This window comes from Macrotis lagotis, chromosome 2 (assembly GCF_037893015.1).
Source record: "Macrotis lagotis isolate mMagLag1 chromosome 2, bilby.v1.9.chrom.fasta, whole genome shotgun sequence".
Classification (NCBI taxonomy): Eukaryota; Metazoa; Chordata; class Mammalia; order Peramelemorphia; family Peramelidae; genus Macrotis; species Macrotis lagotis.
The window spans coordinates 107,682,934-107,705,149 of record NC_133659.1 but is presented as its reverse complement, the minus strand read 5'-3'; the positions used below and the strand labels follow the sequence as shown (position 1 = coordinate 107,705,149).

Here is a 22,216-nt window from a genome sequence, read left to right as displayed (position 1 = left end):
CCTTTCCTCTTCAGAGGGTTCCCTAATTGGTTTTGAAGAGGGGTTAGTAATAAGATGATTGGTCAATCCTATGAAAGTCCCTCCCTACCCCATTCCTTTCTTGCCCTCCCCAAGGAAACAGCTGGAATGAGAAACTGGAAGGGGACAGGGATTGGCTGAAAGTCAGAGACAGGGTGGGGTGAGGCGGGACAGATGAAGCCTTTACCTGTCCAGGTAAGTCAGGAAGAGGTCAAAAGGAGAAGAAAACTGTAGGAGCCAGAGGAATTGTTCTCTGTCTCCATTTTTGCCCTTTGGGATAAAAGGGCTAATCTCTTTTTTCCTACTCTTCAGCCCCTTCACGCAGTAAAGGTGAGTTTAAAATTATTAAATTTTTGTTTACTCAGTTGCCAGAAGAGGGTCTCCAGATCTGGGGAGTCTGGACTTCTAAGTCCCTGATGTCTCTCTTTTTCCAGTCAGACCCAGAATGGGAAGTCAAAGGTTCTCCTTGCCTTATTAATATTTTTTCTGAATTTGGGGCCTGGAAATTGGGATAAGATGCTTATTGCTTCCCTCTCTGGGCTGGGGTAGAACAAGTCAACTTTTTGTAAAAGTTAGGGAGCAAGGAGCAGGAATTGAAACTTCATTCTATGAACTGTTAAAATAAGGCATTGAGCAAGAAATAGAATATTTCAGAGTAGAGGTGGCAACAGGAGAATTCTCCTAATAAATCACCCCCCCTTTCTTGGGCACACCTGGTAGATATTTAACTCGGGGCTCTTTTCCCTCTGTATCACTTAATGGGGTCATGTTTATTTAAACAAGGGGTGCAGTAGGGATGAGTGTGTGCATGTAAGTGGGTGTGGTTCTGATCCTGGAGCTCTCTGGTGCTGTGACTGGCTTGTGAGCTATGGGGTGAAGCTATGGATTCTTTTGGGGATGGCAGCTGAGAGTGTCTAGGAGCTCATGCTGGCTTAACGGGGACCTGAGAAGGTGCTCTGAAAAATTGACTGTCACCCCTTCACATAGATCTGGACTTGCTCAACTCCCAACTCCTGCTTCGGCCCATCAATAGTGATAAGATAGAAACTTCCATTATCCGTAAGACCCCACAGGGCTTTGGGAGAGGAGGAGACAAAAAATATTACTTTGACACTTGTAGAATGGGGGTTGCATTCCTCTTACTTTCTTAGTCCATGGACTCTGATCTGATGCAATAGGGTAGAGTATGTAGTGGGAGCCCATTGAGGCTCAGGCAGGTGTGGTTTTTTGCCTGGACTTCTTGTCTATTCTTTTTTCCTCAGTTTCTAGCTAGAGGCTATGTGTAAAGTAGAGTTCAGTGTATTAGGAAGGATTTAAAGGTTTGGATAGAGAGCTAGTTTCAGAGTCAGAAATACCAGGGTTCCAGACCAGCCTCAAGACCCTGAGCAAGTCATAGCCCTCAGTGTTCTAGACAACTATCTAAAATGAAAAGTTGAAGAAAAATCAAAGATCTGTGTGTCTTCTTTGGTAAAGGAAGTTTTTCACCATTCTCTGCATACGGATGAAATCACATGTACAGTCCAAGCACAACCTTCCAACCCAAATAGCAAAAAATAGGGGGAGACTCCAAGCTGGGAAGTTTAAGGTGGTCCTGTCTTGGTCCTTTCAGTTCCATTGACTCTGAACACCCTGGGCAGGTAGCCCCTGTCATTCACCTGCTAGATAACTCCACCCTTGAGTTACCCTTCATAATTGGCAGGAGACTGATCACAAACAAAACAATGTGTAGTCTGACAAAGGTCTCTCTATCTAGCAAGAGATCCCTCCCACTCTGCCCACCCTCTCCCTCCTCCTCTTCCCCCCCTCAAGGATTTAAAAGTAGGTTATGACTTTGACTAAACACACAAACCTACACATTCAAATGCATAAACAGATTCAAGTAAATATTCATCCTGTCTCTGGTTATTTGGGTTATCCCATATTCCCTTGCCTGGAGCCCATTTCTGGGCAACAGGAAATAGAGGAATGGAGGCACCTGGTTTGTAAGCATTTGGAAAGCTGTTCTTGGTGAATGGGGAGGATAGCCATCTCTTGGGGTTTATTAGGAGAATGGTGTGGTAGTGGTGAAGGGGGGGGGGGGAATGATAAATAGTTAAGACCATGGGTACGTAGTATATTATGAAGAAGTCAGAGAAGTAGAGTATTTTTCTGGAGGCAGAGGGATTGGGAAATTCTTCTTGTAGAAGGAAGGATTTCTGATGGAACTTGAAAGAATACAGTCACTGAGGATTGGAGAGGATCAGAAAGCATTCTGCCCTCATGTCCCAGGACTGGAATGGAGCCATGTCCCCTTTCCCCTCTTGAGATGCCTGTGCTCCATATGCCAAATATTTATTGACTCTCCCCTAAATCTTGGCTGGTACAAGTACAGTGGTTAATATTTAATATTCCTTTGGGGTGGCTTCTATAGAGGGTTTAACCCTATAAGCAACTTAGCATACTGGAAAATAGAGCATTAGTTTCAGAGTCAGAAATACCAGGGTTCAAGACCAGCCTCTGGTAGTGTGACACTGAGCAAGTTACAGCATCTCAGTGTTCTAGGCAGCTATCTAAGATCAAAAGATGAAGAAAAAAAATCAAAGATATATGTGTCTTCTTTGGTAAAGGAAGCTCTTCATCAATATTCTCTGTATACTTATGAAATCATGAGTTCAACCACAACCTTCCAACTCAAATAGCAAAGGCAAAACAAAATAGAACAAAAAAAACCCCAAAGTGAAAAACAAAAACAAAAAAAACCCAATCCTTCTGCCCTCCAAGTCTACCAAGGTATCCAGGGGTTAAAAAATACCATCTGCTTGCTCACCTTGAAATGTAGTGTTTAGTTTGTTTCTTGGGCCACTTATCAAGCATGGATGCCTTCAGTTTCAAGAATTCCTCTGAATCAACTCCCAAGTTTCAGGGTTGTAAATCCATCCAGCGGAAGTATGGCACCTCAGTCAAGGTGGATCAGAACCGAAAGAGGGAAGGAGGGAGAGGGGGTTGTTTCATGAAAGACTTCTTAAATTCAGAGAGGTGGGGAAGCTTTGATTAAGTATGCTTTAGAGTTTAGGTTTATCCCTTTGGCATGTGTAGGACATGGGAATAAGAGAAGGAATGTGACCAAAGTTACTTGGTATCTTTTGGTTTACTTTCCCCCTCTCCCCAATTTCTTAGTTGTAACTTCGACTTGGGACAAGCAATGACTAGATTACATTCTGGGATTCTTCCCAGGACTGGGATTGTAAAGACAGAAGGGACCTTTTGTCCATAGGACTTGACATCCACTGGCATGGCATGACAGAGGAAATATACACTGAGAAAGGTTCTACTGTGGAAACGGCAAGTCAAGTCCTTTCTGACTGAATTTTAAGGGACAGAGTGCTACAAACAATGAATCTTCTCCCCCATACTCTTGATTCAGTGATTGATCTCCTTCCTGTTCTTCAGAATAAGACACTGTATCCTCCATTCCACTAACTGTCCCTCATGTCTGGAATGCCTTCCCTCTTCATTTCTTTGTCACCTGGCTTCCCTTGATTCGTTCAAGTTCTGTCTAAAATCCTGCCTTCTATAGGAAGCCTTTCCCATCTCCCATAATTCTACTGCCTTTCTTCTATTGATTATTTCCAATTTGTACATAATTGATTACATTTTGCTTCATCCACTAAATTGAGTTCCTTGGGGGAAGGAACTACACCTTTTATCTTTTTTACTTTCATTTGTAACCTCCATACTTAGCATAGTGCCTGGCCCATAACAATCACTTAAATAAATGCATATTGATTGATTGAATTACCTTTTTGCATCTAGAGAGAGAAGGCTCTTTGTCTATGTTTGTTCCATGTCAAAAAAATAAAAGGAGATAGTTGAAATGACTTTTTGATCTATCATAGATGCTCACTCAATCTTAATTCAAGGAATGATGTCTAATAATAATAACTATCTAAAGTCATCCAAAGAAAGAAACCTTAGGAGGCCATCTAACCTGGCTAATTCTTTGTGCCTCAATTTCCACATCTGTAAAATGAATCCATGTAACTTGCCCAAACTCACATACCTGGTTAGTGAATTAATGCTGCTCTCTTATCTTTTAAGCCCTGTCTTCTCTCCAATGCCCTATGCTGCCACTATATTTTTAGAGGAGGATATTGAGGCCAGATATAACTTGGCTCACTTCAGTGAGCCACATTAGTTATCTTTTATTTATTTATGTTATTGTTGTTGAGTTGTTTTAAGTAATGCTCTTTCTCCATGATTTCATCTGAGGTTTTCCTGGCAAGGATGCCAGAGTGGATTACCATTTCCATCTTCAGCTCATTTTTACAAATAAATTAAACTGAGGCAAACAGGATTAAGTGACTTGCCCCACATAACTAGTAAGTGACTGAGGCCACATTTGAACTCAGGAAAAGGAGTTTCCTCCAGTCCTAGTGCTTTATCCATTGAGGCACTTTTACACAAATAAAGTCTCTTCTAAAGACCTAAGAAATATGTGAAAAATAAGCTTGCCAAAAGAAAAAAGGATCAAAGTTTCTGACTAGTAAGGATCTGACAGTTCAGGACGGGAGACACTATTAAGTTTCTACTGTTTTTGAAGAGATAACTAAGTAGCACAATGGGATATAGTGCTGGACCTGGAGTCAGGAAGACTTATTTCCCTGAGTTCAAATGTGACAACCACCTCTTACTAGCTATATTCCTGGACAAGTCACTTAATCCTGTTTGCCTCAGTTTCCTCATCTATCAAATGAGCTGGAGAAGGAAATGGTAAGCCTCTCCAATATCTCTTCCAAGAAAACTCCAAATAGCATCATGAAGAGTACATAGCTGAACAACAACGAATGTACATGCTGTGCTAGCAATGCAAAGACAAAAATGAACCAATACCTTCCCTCTAAGTGTTTATATTCTACAGGGTGGCTACAGAATGTAAACAAATAAGTACACATAAGGTCATTGGAGGAGACAGAAGAGCTCTGGTCGCTTTGGCAATGGGTTTGAAATCTATTCCATGGGAGAGGCTAGCTTGTTGTGGGGAAAAGAGTAGGGGGCTGTTGAACTTCATGCCTGAAAAGTGTGGCCAGCCTAACTTGCTGAATTCCATCCTCTCCTGCTATTATTTTCATGTTTCAATTTCCCTAAGCCCCATGACTGACAGCTTCTATTGGATGAATTCTCCAGGTGGTGAGCAACTGTTTTCTTCATCCATGCCAACACCTCCAATTTCAGTTTCAACTCCTCCTCAGTGCAATATTGGCCTTGGACTTTTTAGCTGATACCTAAGGTCCACCCACCCACCCCTGTTGCCCCCACCCTGACAGGTCCAGAAACCTCATGTGCAAAAAGATGCTTGGCCAACTGCTCTTCACCCCACCCTGCCCCACCTAACATCCTCTCCCTCCTCCCAGGCAAAATGGGACCTTGTGCTTACCAGCTCTGTGTGACTTTGTAGGCTGACTCACTTTGCTTAGTCCAAACTTGACTTTGGCACTGGCAACTGAACTTGGCAGACATCCCCAGTCCCCAAGGCTCAGGCTTTCAAGTACAATCAATTTTTTGAGAAATTTACTAAGAATTTTGGTGGCTGGCAGGAAAGGAGAAATGATAAGGATGGGATTTTATGTCCCCCAGTCCATTATATTCAAGAGTTAAAAGCACAGAATTGGAAGTTCTAACTCGTGGGTTCTCATCTCACCTCTGCCCCCAATGTTGCTGTGTGACTTTGAACAGATCACTTAAGCTCTGTTAGTTCTCCACTTGTGGTATGTTGGGAAGGTCACCTCTGTTCTCCCAAGACTCCCTGGGTTGTTTGCCTATGTGAAAGGAAATCCGTTGAGAAGAAAGGTGCCATATTAACTTTAATATAATAATAATAATGATGATGTTGATAGTTCACATTTATATGGTGGTTTGAGGTTTAAAAAGTGCTTTCTATACCTGTTAAATTTCTTTGGTGGTCATAGCAACCCTGTAAGGTAGGTGCTATGATTACTTCTGCTCCATTGATGAGAAAAACCACTTAGAGTCACACAATTAGTATCTGTTGTTCAAAGTGAAAATAAGGGCTGGGTTGAAACAGGGAAAGATTTTGCTTTATTACCTACAGAAACTCCAAAGGCTAGGGAGGGCAATGCAAGGAGATGTGGTCTGTCTTGTATACATTCTTTAAAGTCATTAGGCTTTTATTTACAAGACTACTTTTTTTCTTCTTCCAAAAAATTCCTATTGTTTTGACTAGGAATTATAGTCTCAATCAACCTGTTCTATGAACTTTTAATTTTGGACTTTTGATTTATAACAAAAGGAATTTAGGTCAAGCTTCTGATAAATGTAATGAAAGTAAAGAAAGATTTGGGGGTGGGGTTGAAAATAATAACTGTTGGGACGGCTCAGTGGGGCAGTGGATAAAGCAAGGGCCCTGGAGTCAGGAGTACCTGGGTTCAAATCCGGTCTCAGACACTTAATAATTACCTAGCTGTGTGGCCTTGGGCAAGCCACTTAACCCCATTTGCCTTGCAAAAAAGACCTAAAAAATAGAAAATGATAACTGTGTTCATTTATATATTTGAAGAACTGTCATATAGGAGAAGGATTAGCCTGTTCTGCTTGGCTCAGGGGGCAAAATTAGACACAATGAATGGAAGTTGTAGAGAGACAGATTCTGGCTTTTTTGTAAGAGAAAATGGCCTAATTGGATGAGCTATTTTGGGAGGAAGTGTCCTTGGAATAGAGATGGGATGACCACTTGTCCGGCCTACTACTTAAGGAATTCCCATTCCAGTCTTGGGTGGGTTTAGCTAACTTTTGAGGTCCCTTCCAGATCTTTAGCTTCTGTGATTCTCCCACTGTCTCCCACTTCCACAGAGGCAAATGTCCCATTTCCTCTTGTGGATTCCCTTTTAACTCTTTGCTTGGTGATTCCAGGAGCCATGCCACATGGCTGAGGCATAGGGGCAGAGACCCCCATTCAAAGTGGCTGTGATTCTTCTTTCTTTTTAGGCCAGGCCTGGGACATTCTCCGCTTCCCTTCGCTTCCCCCTCTGGGAGCCCCTTTTGCCGTCTCCTGTGTCTTGTTTCGGGTGATGCCTGAAAGGGAGCTGTGGCCAGTGGGCTCTGGCACGGAACCCGTGACTCGCGTTAGCAGCTGTGACAGCATGACGAGCACCAACTCTACTCACTCGGGATTTGTACGTACAGCTTCCCCAACCCTCTCCATCCCCTCCATGGCTTCTCAGCCCCATCCCTGCATGGCTGCCCTAAACTACTCCTGCTTTTGGTCTGTCATCTTCATCCATGATCTGTGTGCTTTTCTTTTGGTGTTCTGTGCTGGGGAGTTAATCACATCACCAGGTTTTCTTCTTCATTTCATCTTTTATTTAGCAAATAAACAGGGCAGTCAACCTTAGAGGGAAGTAGGGTAGATTGAGGTAAATAAGGGAAATCTTTGTTTCCCTCCCTTTCATTTAGCAGTGAGAAAGGAAATATCATTTAGTTATAGAATATTAGACTTGTATGGTATCTTAGAGATATGATAAGAATTGTTTTTATTATATCAAATTATAATATTTTGTTTGCTGAATCTTTAATATCTTATTTCATATAATATATCCAATATTTCTATGAGATAGATATTATGATTATTTCCATTTTAAAAGCTAAGAAACATGAGACAGACATAGGTTAAATGACTTGACAAAGGTCACACAGCTAGTAATTGCCTAAGGCAGGATTCAAATTCAGGTGTTCCTGACTCCAAGTCCAACATTCTATCCATTGTTCTACATTGTGGCCTAGTCTAATCTTTTCATTAAATGAGGCAATTGGGGTTAAGTTACTCATCCAAGATCATACGATTAGTAAGAATCTGAGCTGGGACTAGAAGGCAAGTTTGCTGACTCGCAAGCAAGTGCTTTATGCACCAGGTTAGGCTCCCCTATACTTTAAGAATTCTACCTAGAGACTCTGTGTTTATTTAACATTATTCCACTTGCTTTCTTAAAACCCTTTCTCTCTCTGTGGAAACTTGCTCTGCTTTCAGAAGCTCAGGTGTGCCTGGTGACTTCTGCAAGGAAAGGCCTATTCTTAGAGTCAAGATGGGCCAGAGTGTCTGTAGTGGAACCAGAGTTTGTCTAGTGAAGATACTGTGGGAAATGAATCACAACTGGAAAGTTTTCTAAGGAAAGGCCCTGGAGTGTGGACAGATAAGTCTTGTCCCTTTCTAACCTGAAGAATTTAGATTAGATTTTTGAAAGCATTTCCTAACAAGAAAGTTAGAAAGAAAGAAAAACCTGGAATGAGTGACCAAGGGCAACTATTCTCTGAGAGCCTTCATCCTTCTTCCTGAGACAGTGGAGTTCTGGAGGGAGGCAGAGGTGACATGACCTCTTCACTTTCTTTCTATCCTAAGGATTCTCTAAACTTTGCAAGAATTAATTTTCAATATTTTTAGTTGTAAAAGATAGCTAGGTGGCTTTAGTGAATCAAGCACTGGACCTGAAGTCAGGAAGACCTGAGTTCAAATCTGGTCTTTGACAATTCCTAACTATATGACCCTGGGCAAGTCATTACCTCTATTTCCTTATCTGAAAAAAATGAGGTGGAGAAGAAAATGGGATCCAATCCAATCCAAGTAATTTGCCAAGAAAATCCCAACTAGATCACAAAGGGTCAGAAAGGACTGAAAGGAATGAACAAGCTGCAAAAGAAGCAACTGATAAGTAGAGCATGCAAATTCTCATATTAATTCCCCAAAATAAATGCTTAAACAGATCAAGAGGAGAAGTGAGAGTAAGCTCAATGATTGTATCCTCATATGAAGGATGTATTTTATATGTTTTGATATTTTTAAAATATATATGAAAAAATTATTGAATCATAATGATAGAAGAGACTTTAGAGACTGTCTGGTTCAATCTTTCTTATTATAGAAAAGGATATAGAGGCCCATGAGGTTAATTTTCTAGTTCAATTTTTTTCTGGATAATAAATTAGAAAAAAATAGTATGCACACACACTCACACACATGCATATATGTGTATATATGTACATAGATATATGTATATGTGTATACATGTAAATATACACATATACCCCTCCAGGAGCAGATAATCCAAAGTAGTATATAGTTGGCCATTAAATATTTTGAGGAAGGAGAAGGATTACAGTGAGTGAATCTTTTTACTTCTATTTTGTTGAAGAGAGAAAAATCATGAGGTAATAGTATCTAGAGAGCTGGTTTTGGAGCTAGGCTGACATGGGCTCCAATGGGACCTCTGACATGCTGCTTTTGGAGCATCAGCAGCTCTCTGAGAATGTGCTGACCTACAATGGTAAAGGGAAGTCTCACCCCGGTGTTTCCTATACTGTGCAATCACAGGTCCTGTTTTTATCCTTACTCCTTTCTTAAAGTTAATATGAATGAGCACAAATTCACAGATCAGGAACTTAATCAAATCTCTGAATTCGTTAATCATGAATTGGTTAAACATTGGCCCAAGTGAATTATCCATCATGTAGATAATTGAGAGTTGTTCTATCCTAGACATGAAAGGAGGTCCCCTTTCTTTTATGTATTCCATGTTCTTGATGACTGAAAGAAGATACAAAGGCTGAAGTGATTGGGGAGTCTACCAACTGTATTTGGGAGAGCCAGCTAATTTACGCCCCAGCACTAACTTTTCTACCAACTCACATGCAGCAGTAAGAGGAGCCAATAGAGCCAGCAAATTCTGTGGATTTTCATTTTGCATCTTTAATATTTGAAGGGCAAATGGAGAGGCAAAGGAAGACCCTCTAAGGATTATTGGTGCCTGTCTTCATAGCCACCCAGTTCTGTAGTTTTCAAGTCTCTTCTGGCTTTAGAGCGATGTTTGTAAAGTGCTTAAAAAATGTCTCTTTTTATCTTCTCCAGAATCCTGAGAACCCTCTTTTTTACAGTTGAGAAAACTGAAGCAGACACAAGTTAAGTGACTTGCCCCAGGGTCACATAGCTAGTAAGTGTCTGAGGCTGGGTTTGAACTCAGTTCTTTGTGACTGTCGACTCTTTAACCACTGAGTCACTTGCTGCCTGAATTAATTACAAGTCTTGGGGAGCTGGTGCCCAGATCTCCCGTCATTATTCATTCCACTTGACCCTACTGTTACTTTTTTTCAAATATCCCCAAGTTCCTTTTTTCTAGTCAAATTCCATTCACATCTGGTGTCCTTACTTTGTGAATTATCACTGTCAGGTTGGAGCAACTAGATGGTTCAGTGGATAGAGTGCTAGTTCTATAGTCAGAAAGATCTGAGTTCAAATTTGACCTCAGATACTTACCAACTGTGTGATCCTGGATGAGTCATTTAATTCTGTTCGCCTGTTTTCTCATCTGTAAAATGATCTGGAGAATTCTATTGTCCTTGGTAGGAATGAAATGAAATATGTAAAAGTATTTAAATGATATGTACTATGAATTAGAGAATCATCACAAACATGAAAATTTACATGTGTCAAAGTCAGAAGAAATTATGAGTTTTTTCTAATCTACAACTTTTTTAAAACCACATATGTGCGTGCACACACACACACAAACACACAAAATATATGTACATCATCTGCTTTTCTTTGTTTCATTTGAACCTCCTTCTCTCTTTTTGGATATTTTAAAAATCTTTGTGAAAGTACTTTGTAATGAGAAAATCACTATGCAAACCTAATCATTATTTTTGTCTTTCCATTTTTTGCCGAAGAAAAACATAAGGAGAGACAATGTAAAAGATCTACCTGCTGGGGCGGCTAGGTGGCACAGTGGAAAAGAGCACTGGCCCTGGAGTCAGGAGTACCTGGGTTCAAATCTGGCCTCAGACACTTAATAATTACCTAGCTATGTAGCCTTGGGCAAGCCACTTAACCCCATTTACCTTGCAAAAATCTAAAAAAAAAAAAAAAAGATCTATCTGCTATTATACCTAAGGGATGAGGATGAAAATCCTTTTCTTCTAGTCCCTCACACTTGGAGGAAAGTTATTTGTTTTTCATTTAACAAAAATTATTAGTTATCTATTGTGTGCGGGGCACTAGGCTGAAGTGATTGGGGGGTCTACTGACTATATTTGGGGAGAGCCAGCTAATTTACACCCCAACACTAACTTTTCTTGGCACTTACATTACATATAGAGATAGCTTTCATATTCAATATTTTATAAGTGTAGCAGAATTGTAAAACAAAGTATTACTTCAAGGACAGTTTAATGGAGGAGGGGCCTTCTGAATTGGGCTTTATAGAAGAAGTAGGAATCCAACAAGTGAAGATGAGGAGGGAAGGATTGGCATTCCAGATAAAGGGAATGAGGTGAACAAAAACATGGAAGTAGGAAATCACAACCCCTATATGTTTATTAGATCATATACCATGGGGAGCTACTTCTCAGGTTCTCCCATTCCTAGTGCCCAAGGGTTGAGAGATCAGCTTGAACGGGTTGATCCAGGTTGGTAGAGAGGTACTGTGGTTCCATTTCCAGCTCTTCAACATTCCTTCCACAGAGGGAGCAGGGCAGGGTGGTGCTTGGTCCCTGCCAGTTTCTACAGAGCTAACTTTTACATTGCCCCCCCATTTCCCTCAACTGATCCTTCCAATTATCCTTTGGTGGCTTGCAGAGTGACAGCAGCTACGACTTCCTATCAGCAGAAGAGAAAGAGTGTCTGCTTTTCCTGGAAGAGACTATTGGCTCCTTAGACAAGGAGGCTGAAAGTGGCCTCTCCACTGACGAGTCTGAGCCAACCACACCCCAGGGCCCAAGGACATTGCCTGTTGTCCAGGGTAAGGAAGTTGAGTACTTCTTACAAGTACAATCTTAGAAGTCAATACATCTCACTAGCCATTTTCTACAGCCTGCCCTCTCTCCAGTTCTCAGTTTAATGAATATGTATCGAGTGCCTGCTATGTGTAAAGCACCATACTTAATATATGAATAAGGCATAGGACCTGCCCTCAAGGAGCATATTGGCAGATAAGATTTGTCCATGAAATAACTCAAGTGTCCCAGAGAGGTATACATAGAAGGCCACAAGGGTTGAAGGAAGGCAAGGAATGTGGGCTGAGAGCCAAAGTCAATCCGCTTTCTTCTCTCTCTTTATCTAAATACTGACTCCTTGTAGGTCAGTGGGTGGTGGGCTCTTGTAAGGCTACTTTAGAAGATTCTCTCCTGCTTCCTCCTTCTCCCCCTGGGCTCAATGGGATTGAAGTTTTTCCATCCTCAAAGAAGACCCTGACATCAGGGAGGTGATGACATGACAAGAATGTAAATTGGATTTGAGTGAGGTGAGGCTGTGCTAAGTTACCAGCCTCACTTTCTCTTCCAGAGCCATCTGGGTCCAGTGCCTAGATTTGGATCAATACAATACAATGTTTGTCCTTCATTTTCAAAGAAGACCAGGACATCAGGGATATGATGCCATGACAAGCACATGAATTGGATTTGAGTGGGGGGGGGGGGCTGTGCTAAGTCACCAGCCTCACATTCTCCTCCAGAACCATCTGGGTCTAGTGGCCAGATATGAATCAGGATGACTGGAGATGGTCCTGGATGTGAGGCAATCAGAGTTAAGTGACTTGCCCAAAGTCACACAGCTTGACTCTTAAGTCAAGGATCTGAGGCCAGATTTGAATTCCTCTCCTCCTGAATCCAAGACCAATGCTCTATCCATTGTGCCCCCAGATAGGATGACTAGAGAGAACCCTGGATACAAGACAATCAGAGTTAAGTGACTTGCCCAAAGGCACACAGCTAATAATTGGTAAGGGACTGAGGTCAGATTTGAACTCCAGTCCTCCTAACTGGTGCTTTATCTACTTCACCACCTAACTGTTACTAGGTGTTGAGAGGGACAGGAAATAAAAACGTTTACTTGTATATGCTCTGCCCATGAGGAAATCTTTAAGAGAACAAACCTATGAAGAAGTGAGAATTAAAGAGGGGTAGATAGAAGATACTGTCAGTCTGGGATGGCTAAGCTAATCTTAGGGGCCCAGAGCAATGAGGCTGTGAGAGATATGGAGAAGGGAAGGTGGGGCAGGCAGCTCAAGGCCCAGCCTTTATATAATTTGTTATGGGAGATGCTTTGACAACATGAATAAGTTTGGTGGGTATTGATGGGCTTGTGGGTAATAGAAGATTTCTGTTCCCAGCCACAAAGGGTTTTTTCTGAGGGATGAAGTTTATTTCTCTGACAGATTCAAGATTTAAGGGAGTATGGTTGCTTTACAAATTGCTGAACTCAAAACTGGACCAGCAATCAAAAGACTTTCTTTTCTATCTGAGTTAGACTGAACTTTAGGTTCAGTCTCCCCTTTAGGAGGGGAGGACCAAAGTCAGTCCCTTGAACTTTAAGCTGGGGCTTTGCACAACTCTTCAGATGTCTATGAGGAAGGGCCAAGGCTTCTTTGGAGGTTATGTAGATTAGGTCTAGTCCAGAGAACCTGTTCTTCTATGCCAAGAGGACCTGAGCCATCTGGAACCTGTGGAGTAATAGAAAGGAAGCTTCCTCTTCTATCTCCGTTCTCAGTTCATCATCATTGTGGGTCCTGGCAGGGGGAGTTTCTCCATAGCCAAGAGTCAGGTCTAGAGTCTGGACCTCCTCCATTGTTTCTTCCCTCTTCTGTAAAAAATTAATCCCTTGACTATGGTATACATATTTGTTACAAGATTTGTCTTTTCTTTCTCAAGGGGAAAAGGAGAGAAGGAAAAAATATTAATTGGGAAAAAATATACAAATTAATTTTTAAAAGAAAGAGAGAAAATTGGGGCGGCTAGGTAGCGCAGTGGATAGAGCACTGGCCCTGGAGTCAGGAGTACCTGGGTTCAAATCCGGCCTCAGACACTTAATAATTACCCAGCTGTTTGGCCTTGGGCAAGCCACTTAACCCCATTTGCCTTGCAAAAAACCTTAGAGAGAGAGAGAGAGAGAGAGAGAGAGAGAGAGAGAGAGAGAAATCTTTTGATCTGGGTTACATTACTGCACAGGGAAGAATGCCTGCTCCTTTAACTAGAGAGAAGTGCTCTATCATTATTTAGAGTTCAAGGTTCAGAAAAGGGGTTGTTGGGAATGTTTTTTTTCCTTCTCCAGCAAGATTCTCATTCTCATTTTTTGCCTCCTCTATATCTATACTATATCCCTGCTCCTTTTTACCTCACCCACTGCAGGTTCCCCCAAGGAAAGACTGACTCAGGAAGGATCGGTACAGAAGAGAGACATTCAATCCAGTGTAACCCATCTTCAACAGGTCCAGGATCTGGGCCTTAAGTCAGGCTCCCATAGCCTTCCCCGGAACATCCATATTAACAGGAACCAGAGTCTTCGAGAGGGCTACACCTACCGCCCTAGTCAGTCTGAAGGCCATATCCCTAGAGGGTTTGTATCAGCACCTTTGGGAAACAGAGGCAGTAGCATAGCACCACCTGTCCCCACAAGGACATCTTCTGAGTTAGAGGAAGTACTCCTGCCCCCACCAGAGGCTTTCCGAGATACTCACCAGGAGCAAGATACTGGAGGGAGCCTGTCCCTTAAAAAGAAGACAAGGCCAGGTCAAGACAATCTCCGCTCTCCCCATATAGCACCTGATACCCTGAGAAAAGAAGAAGCATTTTTGAAGACTATGTCCCAAGAAACCAGTGAGAAGGGCTCAGAAGGGGTCCCAAGGCAGCCTGGGTTGCCTTCAACCTTGTCCTCTGACAACCTCCCACTAGATGATAAGGGTGCTAAATGTGCCCCCCCAACAGCTCCTAAATCTCGGAAACTCCCCCCCAACATTATCCTGAAGACCAGCCGGAGTAGCTTCCATAGTGAGCCTCAGAATCGGTTCTCTCACCGTTCTCAGCCAGCTCCCAAAGATTCAACTTCTGAACATGCTGGTTCTGGATCTTCTGGGCTCCAGGAGCAGAGACGAGCAAGGCGAGAGGCACTAGAAAAGCTGGGACTCCCCCAGGATCATAGCGATGAGCCCACCTTCCATTTGACCAAGTCTAATAGCATTCTCAAGTCTAAGCCATCACCAGCCCAGGTTCCCACTGCAGCCCCTGCTCCAGTTCAGACTCCTACTCCAGGCCAGCCTTTTGCTTCAGGCCTTTCTGCCCCTGCTCCAGTTCAGGCTACTGCTCCAGTCTGGGCTTCTGTTCCAGTCCCATCTCCTGCCCCTGCTCCAGCCCGGGTTTCAACTTCTGGTGGAGTCCAGGCTCCAGTTTCAGCCCAAGTTGTAGCTTCTGCTTCTGCTTCTGCTTCAGCTAAGGCCACAGGTCCTTCATCTACACCCATCCCTATCCCCAAGCCCACAAAATTCAGCAGCAGCCCCCCAACTCAATCAAGGCCCGACTCTAGACTGGCACTCAAGGAGGGCTCCATACCTGGCCTTCGACAGATGAACTTTAAGTCCAACACCCTCGAACGCTCAGGGGTGGGGCTGAGCAGCTACCTCTTAGCTCAAAAGGACAACTCACCCCAAACCAGTGCCTCTCTGGGCAAGGTCCCCTTCCTGGAGAGGATCTCCCCGAATGTCCTGCGCAATTCCAGGCCCCGTCCGGCCTCTTTGGGTGGAGGGAAGGACTTTGCCAACATCCAGGTAGGCAAACTGGCAGACCTGGAACAAGAGCGGAGCTCCCAGCGCTTCTCCTACTCAGGACAGAGCCGAGAGAAGCTGCCCCGGCCGCCATGTGTCAGTGTTACGATCACTCCCAAAGGCATTCCAGATGAGCACCGAAGGGAGGCCTTAAAGAAACTGGGCCTTCTAAAGGAGTAGACCCAGGGTTGCTGGTGAGAGGAGGGGCATTACTCACTCACTCTCCAAGGACTCCTGATTCTGCAGACATTGGGGTAAAGGATATCCTTTAGATGCCCTTGTCCTTCTTTGTAGAGGATTGGAAAGGTGTGTGAGAGAGACGAGAGAGGGAGAGGGCAGAGAGGAAAGATTCAAATCTAAACCTTGGCCTTCACAGAAGTTGAGTCAGTGAGGCTCCCAAGAAACTGGTGTGTGTATGTGTATGTGTGTGTGTGTGTCTGTGTGTGTCTGTGTGTGTGTTTGTGTGTGTGTGTGTATGCGTGTGTGTGTGTGAGAGAGAGAGAGAGAGAGACAGAGAGAGAGAGAGAGTTCTATAATAGTGTAAGATGGTGTCCCAAAACTTCTTAGTGGAGTTTTGCGTTTATTAAAGCTTAAATTTCAAGCTTATTAAAGTTTGAGCTTGTATTAAACCTTAGGACACATTGTGTATATTAGTCTGTGTATATGATGGCAATATTTATATTACAATAAATGTAAGAATTCTGATCTTGAAGGAGGTGACTCTCCACTTGCTGATGTCCAGCTAGATGGGAGGAAAATATATCAGGGTGGTCAGGGTTATCAAGATAATCAAATAAGATATAAACAAAAAGACTGGGTTGATGATTTCATTGATATAGGGAACTCCCCTTCATAATGCAGGTCAGCACTTCCTATCTTTTCTGCAACTTAGGGACAGAGACAAGTTCATTTTCCCAAGGTTTCTTGGGCAGTATGAGTCAGGTTTTTCTGTCTGTGAGGCAGTTTTCTATCCTCTCATCATACTGTCTCTGTAAAATAAGATCATTTTGATCAAAGTACCTTTTAAAGTCCTTTTAAAAGAGCTTGCAAGCATAGTATATAAATGTGGCTGTCCTAGCATCTAGTCAATGAGTCCAGAAGGCTTGACTACATTCCTAAGATATAGCTCAGTAGTTGGTCCTGTTATATAATCTCTCCCCTTACCTGATACCCTAAGATAACTGACCATCTGTCTGAGTCACAGAGACAAGGGGAAAGGTCAGACCTTTTGCCTCCTTTCCCGCTGTCACCTTCCCAGAGTATGGCTTGTTGCTATGAAGTCACCTACTGACCATGCTTCTTCTCCATAAAAGGGAGATCAATCTAGTTCCCTGAGGTGCTGCTTCTTGCCACCTTTCTCTTGGGAAAGGCTTGGATAGCAAGTTCTCTTGGATCTCAAAAATTTTTAGGTTCTAATGGAATGGTTCACCTTATCCCTTCATTTCACTGTGCTTGGGGAGGTTAGGCCCCAGGACTACCAATGACATCACTCTTGCTCTGGAGATAAATACTTTGAGCCTTGTCCAGATTTTCTTCAGAGCCATCAATCTCTCCTCTGGGAGTACCTTTAACTTCTTGCAGGTAGGGGAGGAGGATATAAGTACGGTAGACTCCCCATAGCAGGACATATAGAGGATTGTGGAACCAGAAAGTCAGAATCAGCCAACTCTGTCATTATATACCCAAAGAGGGCAAATAACAACCAAAATCATTCTAGGGCAGAGGGGTGTCCAGAATAGAGATCTCTGGATCTCTAGGTTAGTGTGTATTCTACTCGGTTGATTGGCTGTTGTCCTGGAGGATGACTTCTACCGTATCATGCTGCCTATAATAACATGCTTTTTCTTAAATGTGTGACCTTGGGTAAGTCCTTTAACCTTGGAAGGTTATTTTCCTTCTGTAAATCTGGAACAGGATATTTGTATTCCCTACCTCACAGGGTTGTTGTGAGGTATAAACAAGTTGACCTTTGTTAAGTGTAAAGTTTTGACACTTTGTTAAGTTTAAAGCACTATATAAATGCAAACTGTGGCTATTATTTTCATTATTCTGAGACAATCAAGGCACTTAAAGATCATAAAGAACACCTTGAGAAAGTAAAAATTAAATTTCATTTAGTAAAATTTGAAGAGTTGTGTACATTATTGGATTGGTCTTGGAAATATGATAATGCCATTAACAACAATATCCCATTCCATGAATATGCCAGATATCAGATGGTTGCCTTGCAAGCTGGTTAATGTCCTTCATGCTTAAAGAGGACTAACATGACATCACAGTGTGTCTGACTATGACCGATCAGACCAAGGAGCTTAGAAGAAAAGAGGGAATTCAAAGCAGAAAGGAGGAGCTGCTTACAAACAACATTTTACCATGGATTTGGTTGGGAAAAGCTAAGTATGAAAATTCCAATCATATTCACAACCTTAATCTGGTGGGGTATCCAGGTTTTCAAATTGATAGATGGAGGAAAGCATTTCCTGAAATTAGTAACTTTCTGTCTTGTTTGACAGTTTGTAGGATCATAAATTCATTGAATCACAATTCTGGCCTATATGGTCCTGTGACTATTATAGTTGGATTTCAGGAATTCTCATAAGATAAGGTTGGGGGAAAACAAAACTGCTCTGTCCTCATGTTGAGTGGAATGTGAATATGCTTTATTTTTAATCAGTTTGACAACTTCTGAGCTTTTGTCTCTGTTACTGAAGTCTTGAGCATTTCTGCCACATCTCTCTAGCTGAGATGAAAGATTCTACTGTACTTTTACCTCCTAGGATGGTTGCCTATGGTGTGTTCATGGAGCCCTTTTTCCCTATGCTCCCATTTTATGGATATATGAGTGTGCCTACCCTCAGATCCTCTCCAGTGTTCCTGGAACTTGTTCCTGAACTATTGGAAAGAACCTTACCTGTCTGGATGATCTCAGTCCTATTTTAGGAGCAGTACTCAGAGCCAGCGAATTTGAGTTTAACTGGAATTACTGTGTGTATGTTTAATTACAACTAGTCTGTGACTTTTGTAGAGCAACAAACCCACATAGGTTTTCCTTTTTTCTATCATGTGCCTAATCAGTTTATTAATCTATGATTATTTCCATGACAGTTTAATAACTGCCTACATTAATCAGGCAAATTGAGCATAACTAGATACCCAGGCCTTTGGAAATAATATAAGCAGCTATGCTTTACTCCTCTTTTGTGTTTACAGGCAGAAGTAGCGTGGGCTGATAGGACTGACTGGTTAAGTCCCTACCTCCTAGAACTGAGAGGGATGGTTTCCTTTACAAGTCTTAGCACAGGGTACTCTTTCTACCTTTAGCAAAGGGGCAGAGGCCAGATGTTGAGTGGAGGCCAATGATTACTTTCAGAGAGTTTGCTCCTATGAACGATCTTGCCTCCCTGGCTCTTAATGATTCTTTCCTGCCTTAGGGTCTGCAGATTCATTTACTGTGTGACCTTGGGCATGTCATTTAACCTTTACAAACCTCAGTTTTCTCTTTTGGAAAATGAAAGGAGTGCACTAGAGGGCTTCTTAGTTCTCCTGAGTCCTATAATCCTACTCAGAAAGGTCATAAAAGTTTACCATTTTGATGTGGAAGGAATCAGATCATTCAGTTTAACTCCTTCATTTCATAAGTGAGGAAACAGGTTCAGATAAATAACTTACACAAGATCATATAGATATAAGTGGCAGAATTCTAGCCCAGGTCATGTGATTCTAAGTCCAGTGCTTTTTCTGATAAACCACATAGCTTTGGAATTCTTGGAATCTCTGGAAGGCAGTGTATCCCATATATATTTCTTCCTCAAGACAAAGAGAGTTTTGTGCTCTTCTACTCCCCTGGAGGCTCAATAACAGACAAAAGTCCAACTTCTTCCTTCCACATTCCAGGGAAGGAAGGAGGAGTTGGACTCAGTTAAACCAACTTTTTAATTGATATTATGGGAATCACTTGAACAGAAATTATTGTTATTAGTTATTGGTGCACCCTTATACACTTAGCTGCATTTCCTCAATCCTGAATAGATAGTTGGATTAAGGGTAGCATGAAGGGGAGAATATTTATCTTAAAGGAGTTTCTAGGAAAACTGGAATAAGGGGAACCTCTTCTTACCAAAGAAAGTTTGGAAAAGTCAAAAGAACTATTCCCATTTCCATTTGACCAAGGCTCTCTGCTTCACATTCCCCTTAACTCTATTACTGCCAGGTGTGGACTGCCTAACAAATACGACAGCCAGTGCCCTTCAAGTCTGACCCAACATGAACTGTGACCTTATTGGCAAATAGCTCTGAATCACTGACACCTCATCCTGTGAACCCTTTGCTCACATTCCATCAGATGGGCCCAAAAACCATCCCAATCTGAGAACAAGACATGGACAAGATATTATTTAAGCTCCCTTTCAACTCAAGAAGTCTATGATCCCATTTCCCAGTGAGCAAGGTAATCAGGCAAAGACCCTGGCTCCTTTAATCAGGAGCCATGAGGAAAGGATGTTATCATCTTCTGACTATATCTGGGAAGGCATGAAGTAAAGTATATGGAGGCTAGGTACCACTGATGTTTTTGATTAGAATGTAATGGGAGAGGAGATTTGGAATTTGACTAGAACCTATGATATTTGTGCATGAGAAAGATGTGCTTATTTCTATCTGGAAGCCAATCTCTATCTCTTCTCCTTAAAAGTTTTGCAGAAAAAAACAACAGGAATTAGGGGTAAGTGTTGACTGTCAGTCACCCTTCCCTATTTAGACACAGGAAAGAAAATGTACTAGTTCTCAACAATAGTTCAAGGGACAACAGAAATGTTCTTCCCACATCCTTTCTAATCAAATGATTTCCATTGTGTTAACCAGAGATGAGTTTGTGCTCTGGACTGGACTGACTACCAATGTTCTGGTAGTTTAGGTTTGATATTGGAATTGAAATAAGATATTTGTAGATCACTGGATAGTTAACAAAGATAGATTTACTCAACCACAGCAGTTGAAGGATGTCCAACAAAGATAGGTATTAAAGATACCACAAATTGATTCAACTGAGTGACCCTCCCTTAACTGAATTACCCATCATGCCCACTAGCCAAACCTCTGAGATGCTCTTCTCCCAGGTCATTCTGGATGCTTTTGTATTTGGGTTATGAAAAAGTGACATCAATAATCTGAACCCTTAATCCCCAGAGCCAAGCAAATGTCAAGAAATATTTCAATACTTTTTAAGGAAAAACTAAGCTGAATTGCATGGGGAAAAAGGCTACAACATTATTTTTTTTTCATTCCATTCTGAGAATATCCTTGACCTCAGTCTGCTCCATACCCTGTCTCTTCTACTGAGACCATCACCTCCATCTCTTTTACAACCTGTAATTTGGACTCTACCATCACTGGGTCTCTCAGCTCTGCATGAAATTTTGTCATATCTTGTCTATGTTTTGACAAAAGACCTCCTCTGCACCCTGCCCTTGCAGTTTCTCTCTCTCTCCCCTTTCTTTCCTTCTAGTTCCCTTTATATAACTTCCAATAGAATTTAAGCTCCTTGAGGGCAGGGACTGTCTTGAATTTCTATCCTTAAGTGCTTAGCACAGTGTGTGTAACATACTATATAGTTAATAAATGTTTCATATCTATATCTATCTATCTCACTAATGAACTGGTGGGAGTGGAATGTTAGGATCAATATGAGTAATAGGAATTTTAGTCCTAAAACAAAAGGGTACTGGTACCTTAGGAGGCTAGAGGGAAACATGTTTAGGCATAACCTTAAAGTACCTACTCAGAATGGACCACTTCATCCTCCAACTACCTTTGTGAAGGGCTATCCCTTTCAACAGTGTTCCAGTAACCATAGTTAGGGGAATCATAATTCAAATGCAATGATTACCTACCCCCAGTTTCTTTGAGAACCACTCAGTTCCTTGCTCACCTGCTAAGGTAAAAGGAGATTTCTCACTGTAAACAAGCGGCTAATGATAAAGATTTCTTTATAATTTATCATTCCCCAGATCCCTTTCAATTTTATATTTTCTGAGCCTATGATTCTCCAGTCCTCTTCTCCCTCATCTCTGGTTAATGAGTATCTAGAAAATGGAACAGAAGTTAAAAAGCACTGTGTCTTTATTAAGAATAGTTCATGCAAGACTAATCTCATTTAATTTCTCAAGAGGTTACTAAATTGAAAGATAAATGAATATTAGAGCTATATTAGATTTTTGCTAGACATTTTGACAGTTTCTTATGCTTTTGGGGGGATGATGGGGAAGGGATGCAGGTGGTCTCAGAACTGTCAACGTGGAAAGGACCTGGACTAGTGGACTGTTCCATGAGTCTGATCTTAACATGGCCTTGTACTATTTAACACTTTAAACAATGGTTTCCATAAAAGCATAGAAGATTTGTTTATCAATTCTGAAGATGACACAAAGTGGGCAGGGTTAGCTAGTACACTGGATTACAAAATTAGGATTATTTACAGTTTCAAAAATTGACCTGACTCATAAAAATGAATTTAATAGAAATGAAAATAAAGCTTTATACTTGAGTTAAAAGAATCAAGCTATAATCACAAGACTGAAAAGATGTGAAGTAGCAATTTGTCTCAAAAACTGGGAGTTTCAGTGAATTGA

General features: G+C 41.7%; 1 protein-coding gene across 2 annotated transcripts; it reads left to right on the top strand.

Moving 5' to 3' along the window:
• The first annotated feature begins 204 nt into the window (after positions 1-204).
• Positions 205-21,804, top strand: C2H1orf116 (chromosome 2 C1orf116 homolog). 2 transcript variants are annotated; one of them, XM_074222546.1, is made up of 4 exons: positions 205-348; positions 7,000-7,187; positions 11,636-11,798; positions 14,182-21,803. In XM_074222546.1, the coding sequence occupies exons 2-4, from the start codon at positions 7,083-7,085 to the stop codon at positions 15,768-15,770; spliced, it is 1,857 nt and encodes a 618-aa protein (XP_074078647.1). In that variant the 5' UTR covers positions 205-348; positions 7,000-7,082; the 3' UTR covers positions 15,771-21,803. The 2 variants fall into 2 exon arrangements, with proteins under 2 accessions (XP_074078647.1, XP_074078648.1); XM_074222547.1 differs by lacking the exons at positions 205-348; positions 7,000-7,187; positions 11,636-11,798 and adding an exon at positions 11,817-13,120 and having other exon boundaries at positions 14,182-21,804.
• The last annotated feature ends 412 nt before the right edge of the window (positions 21,805-22,216 follow it).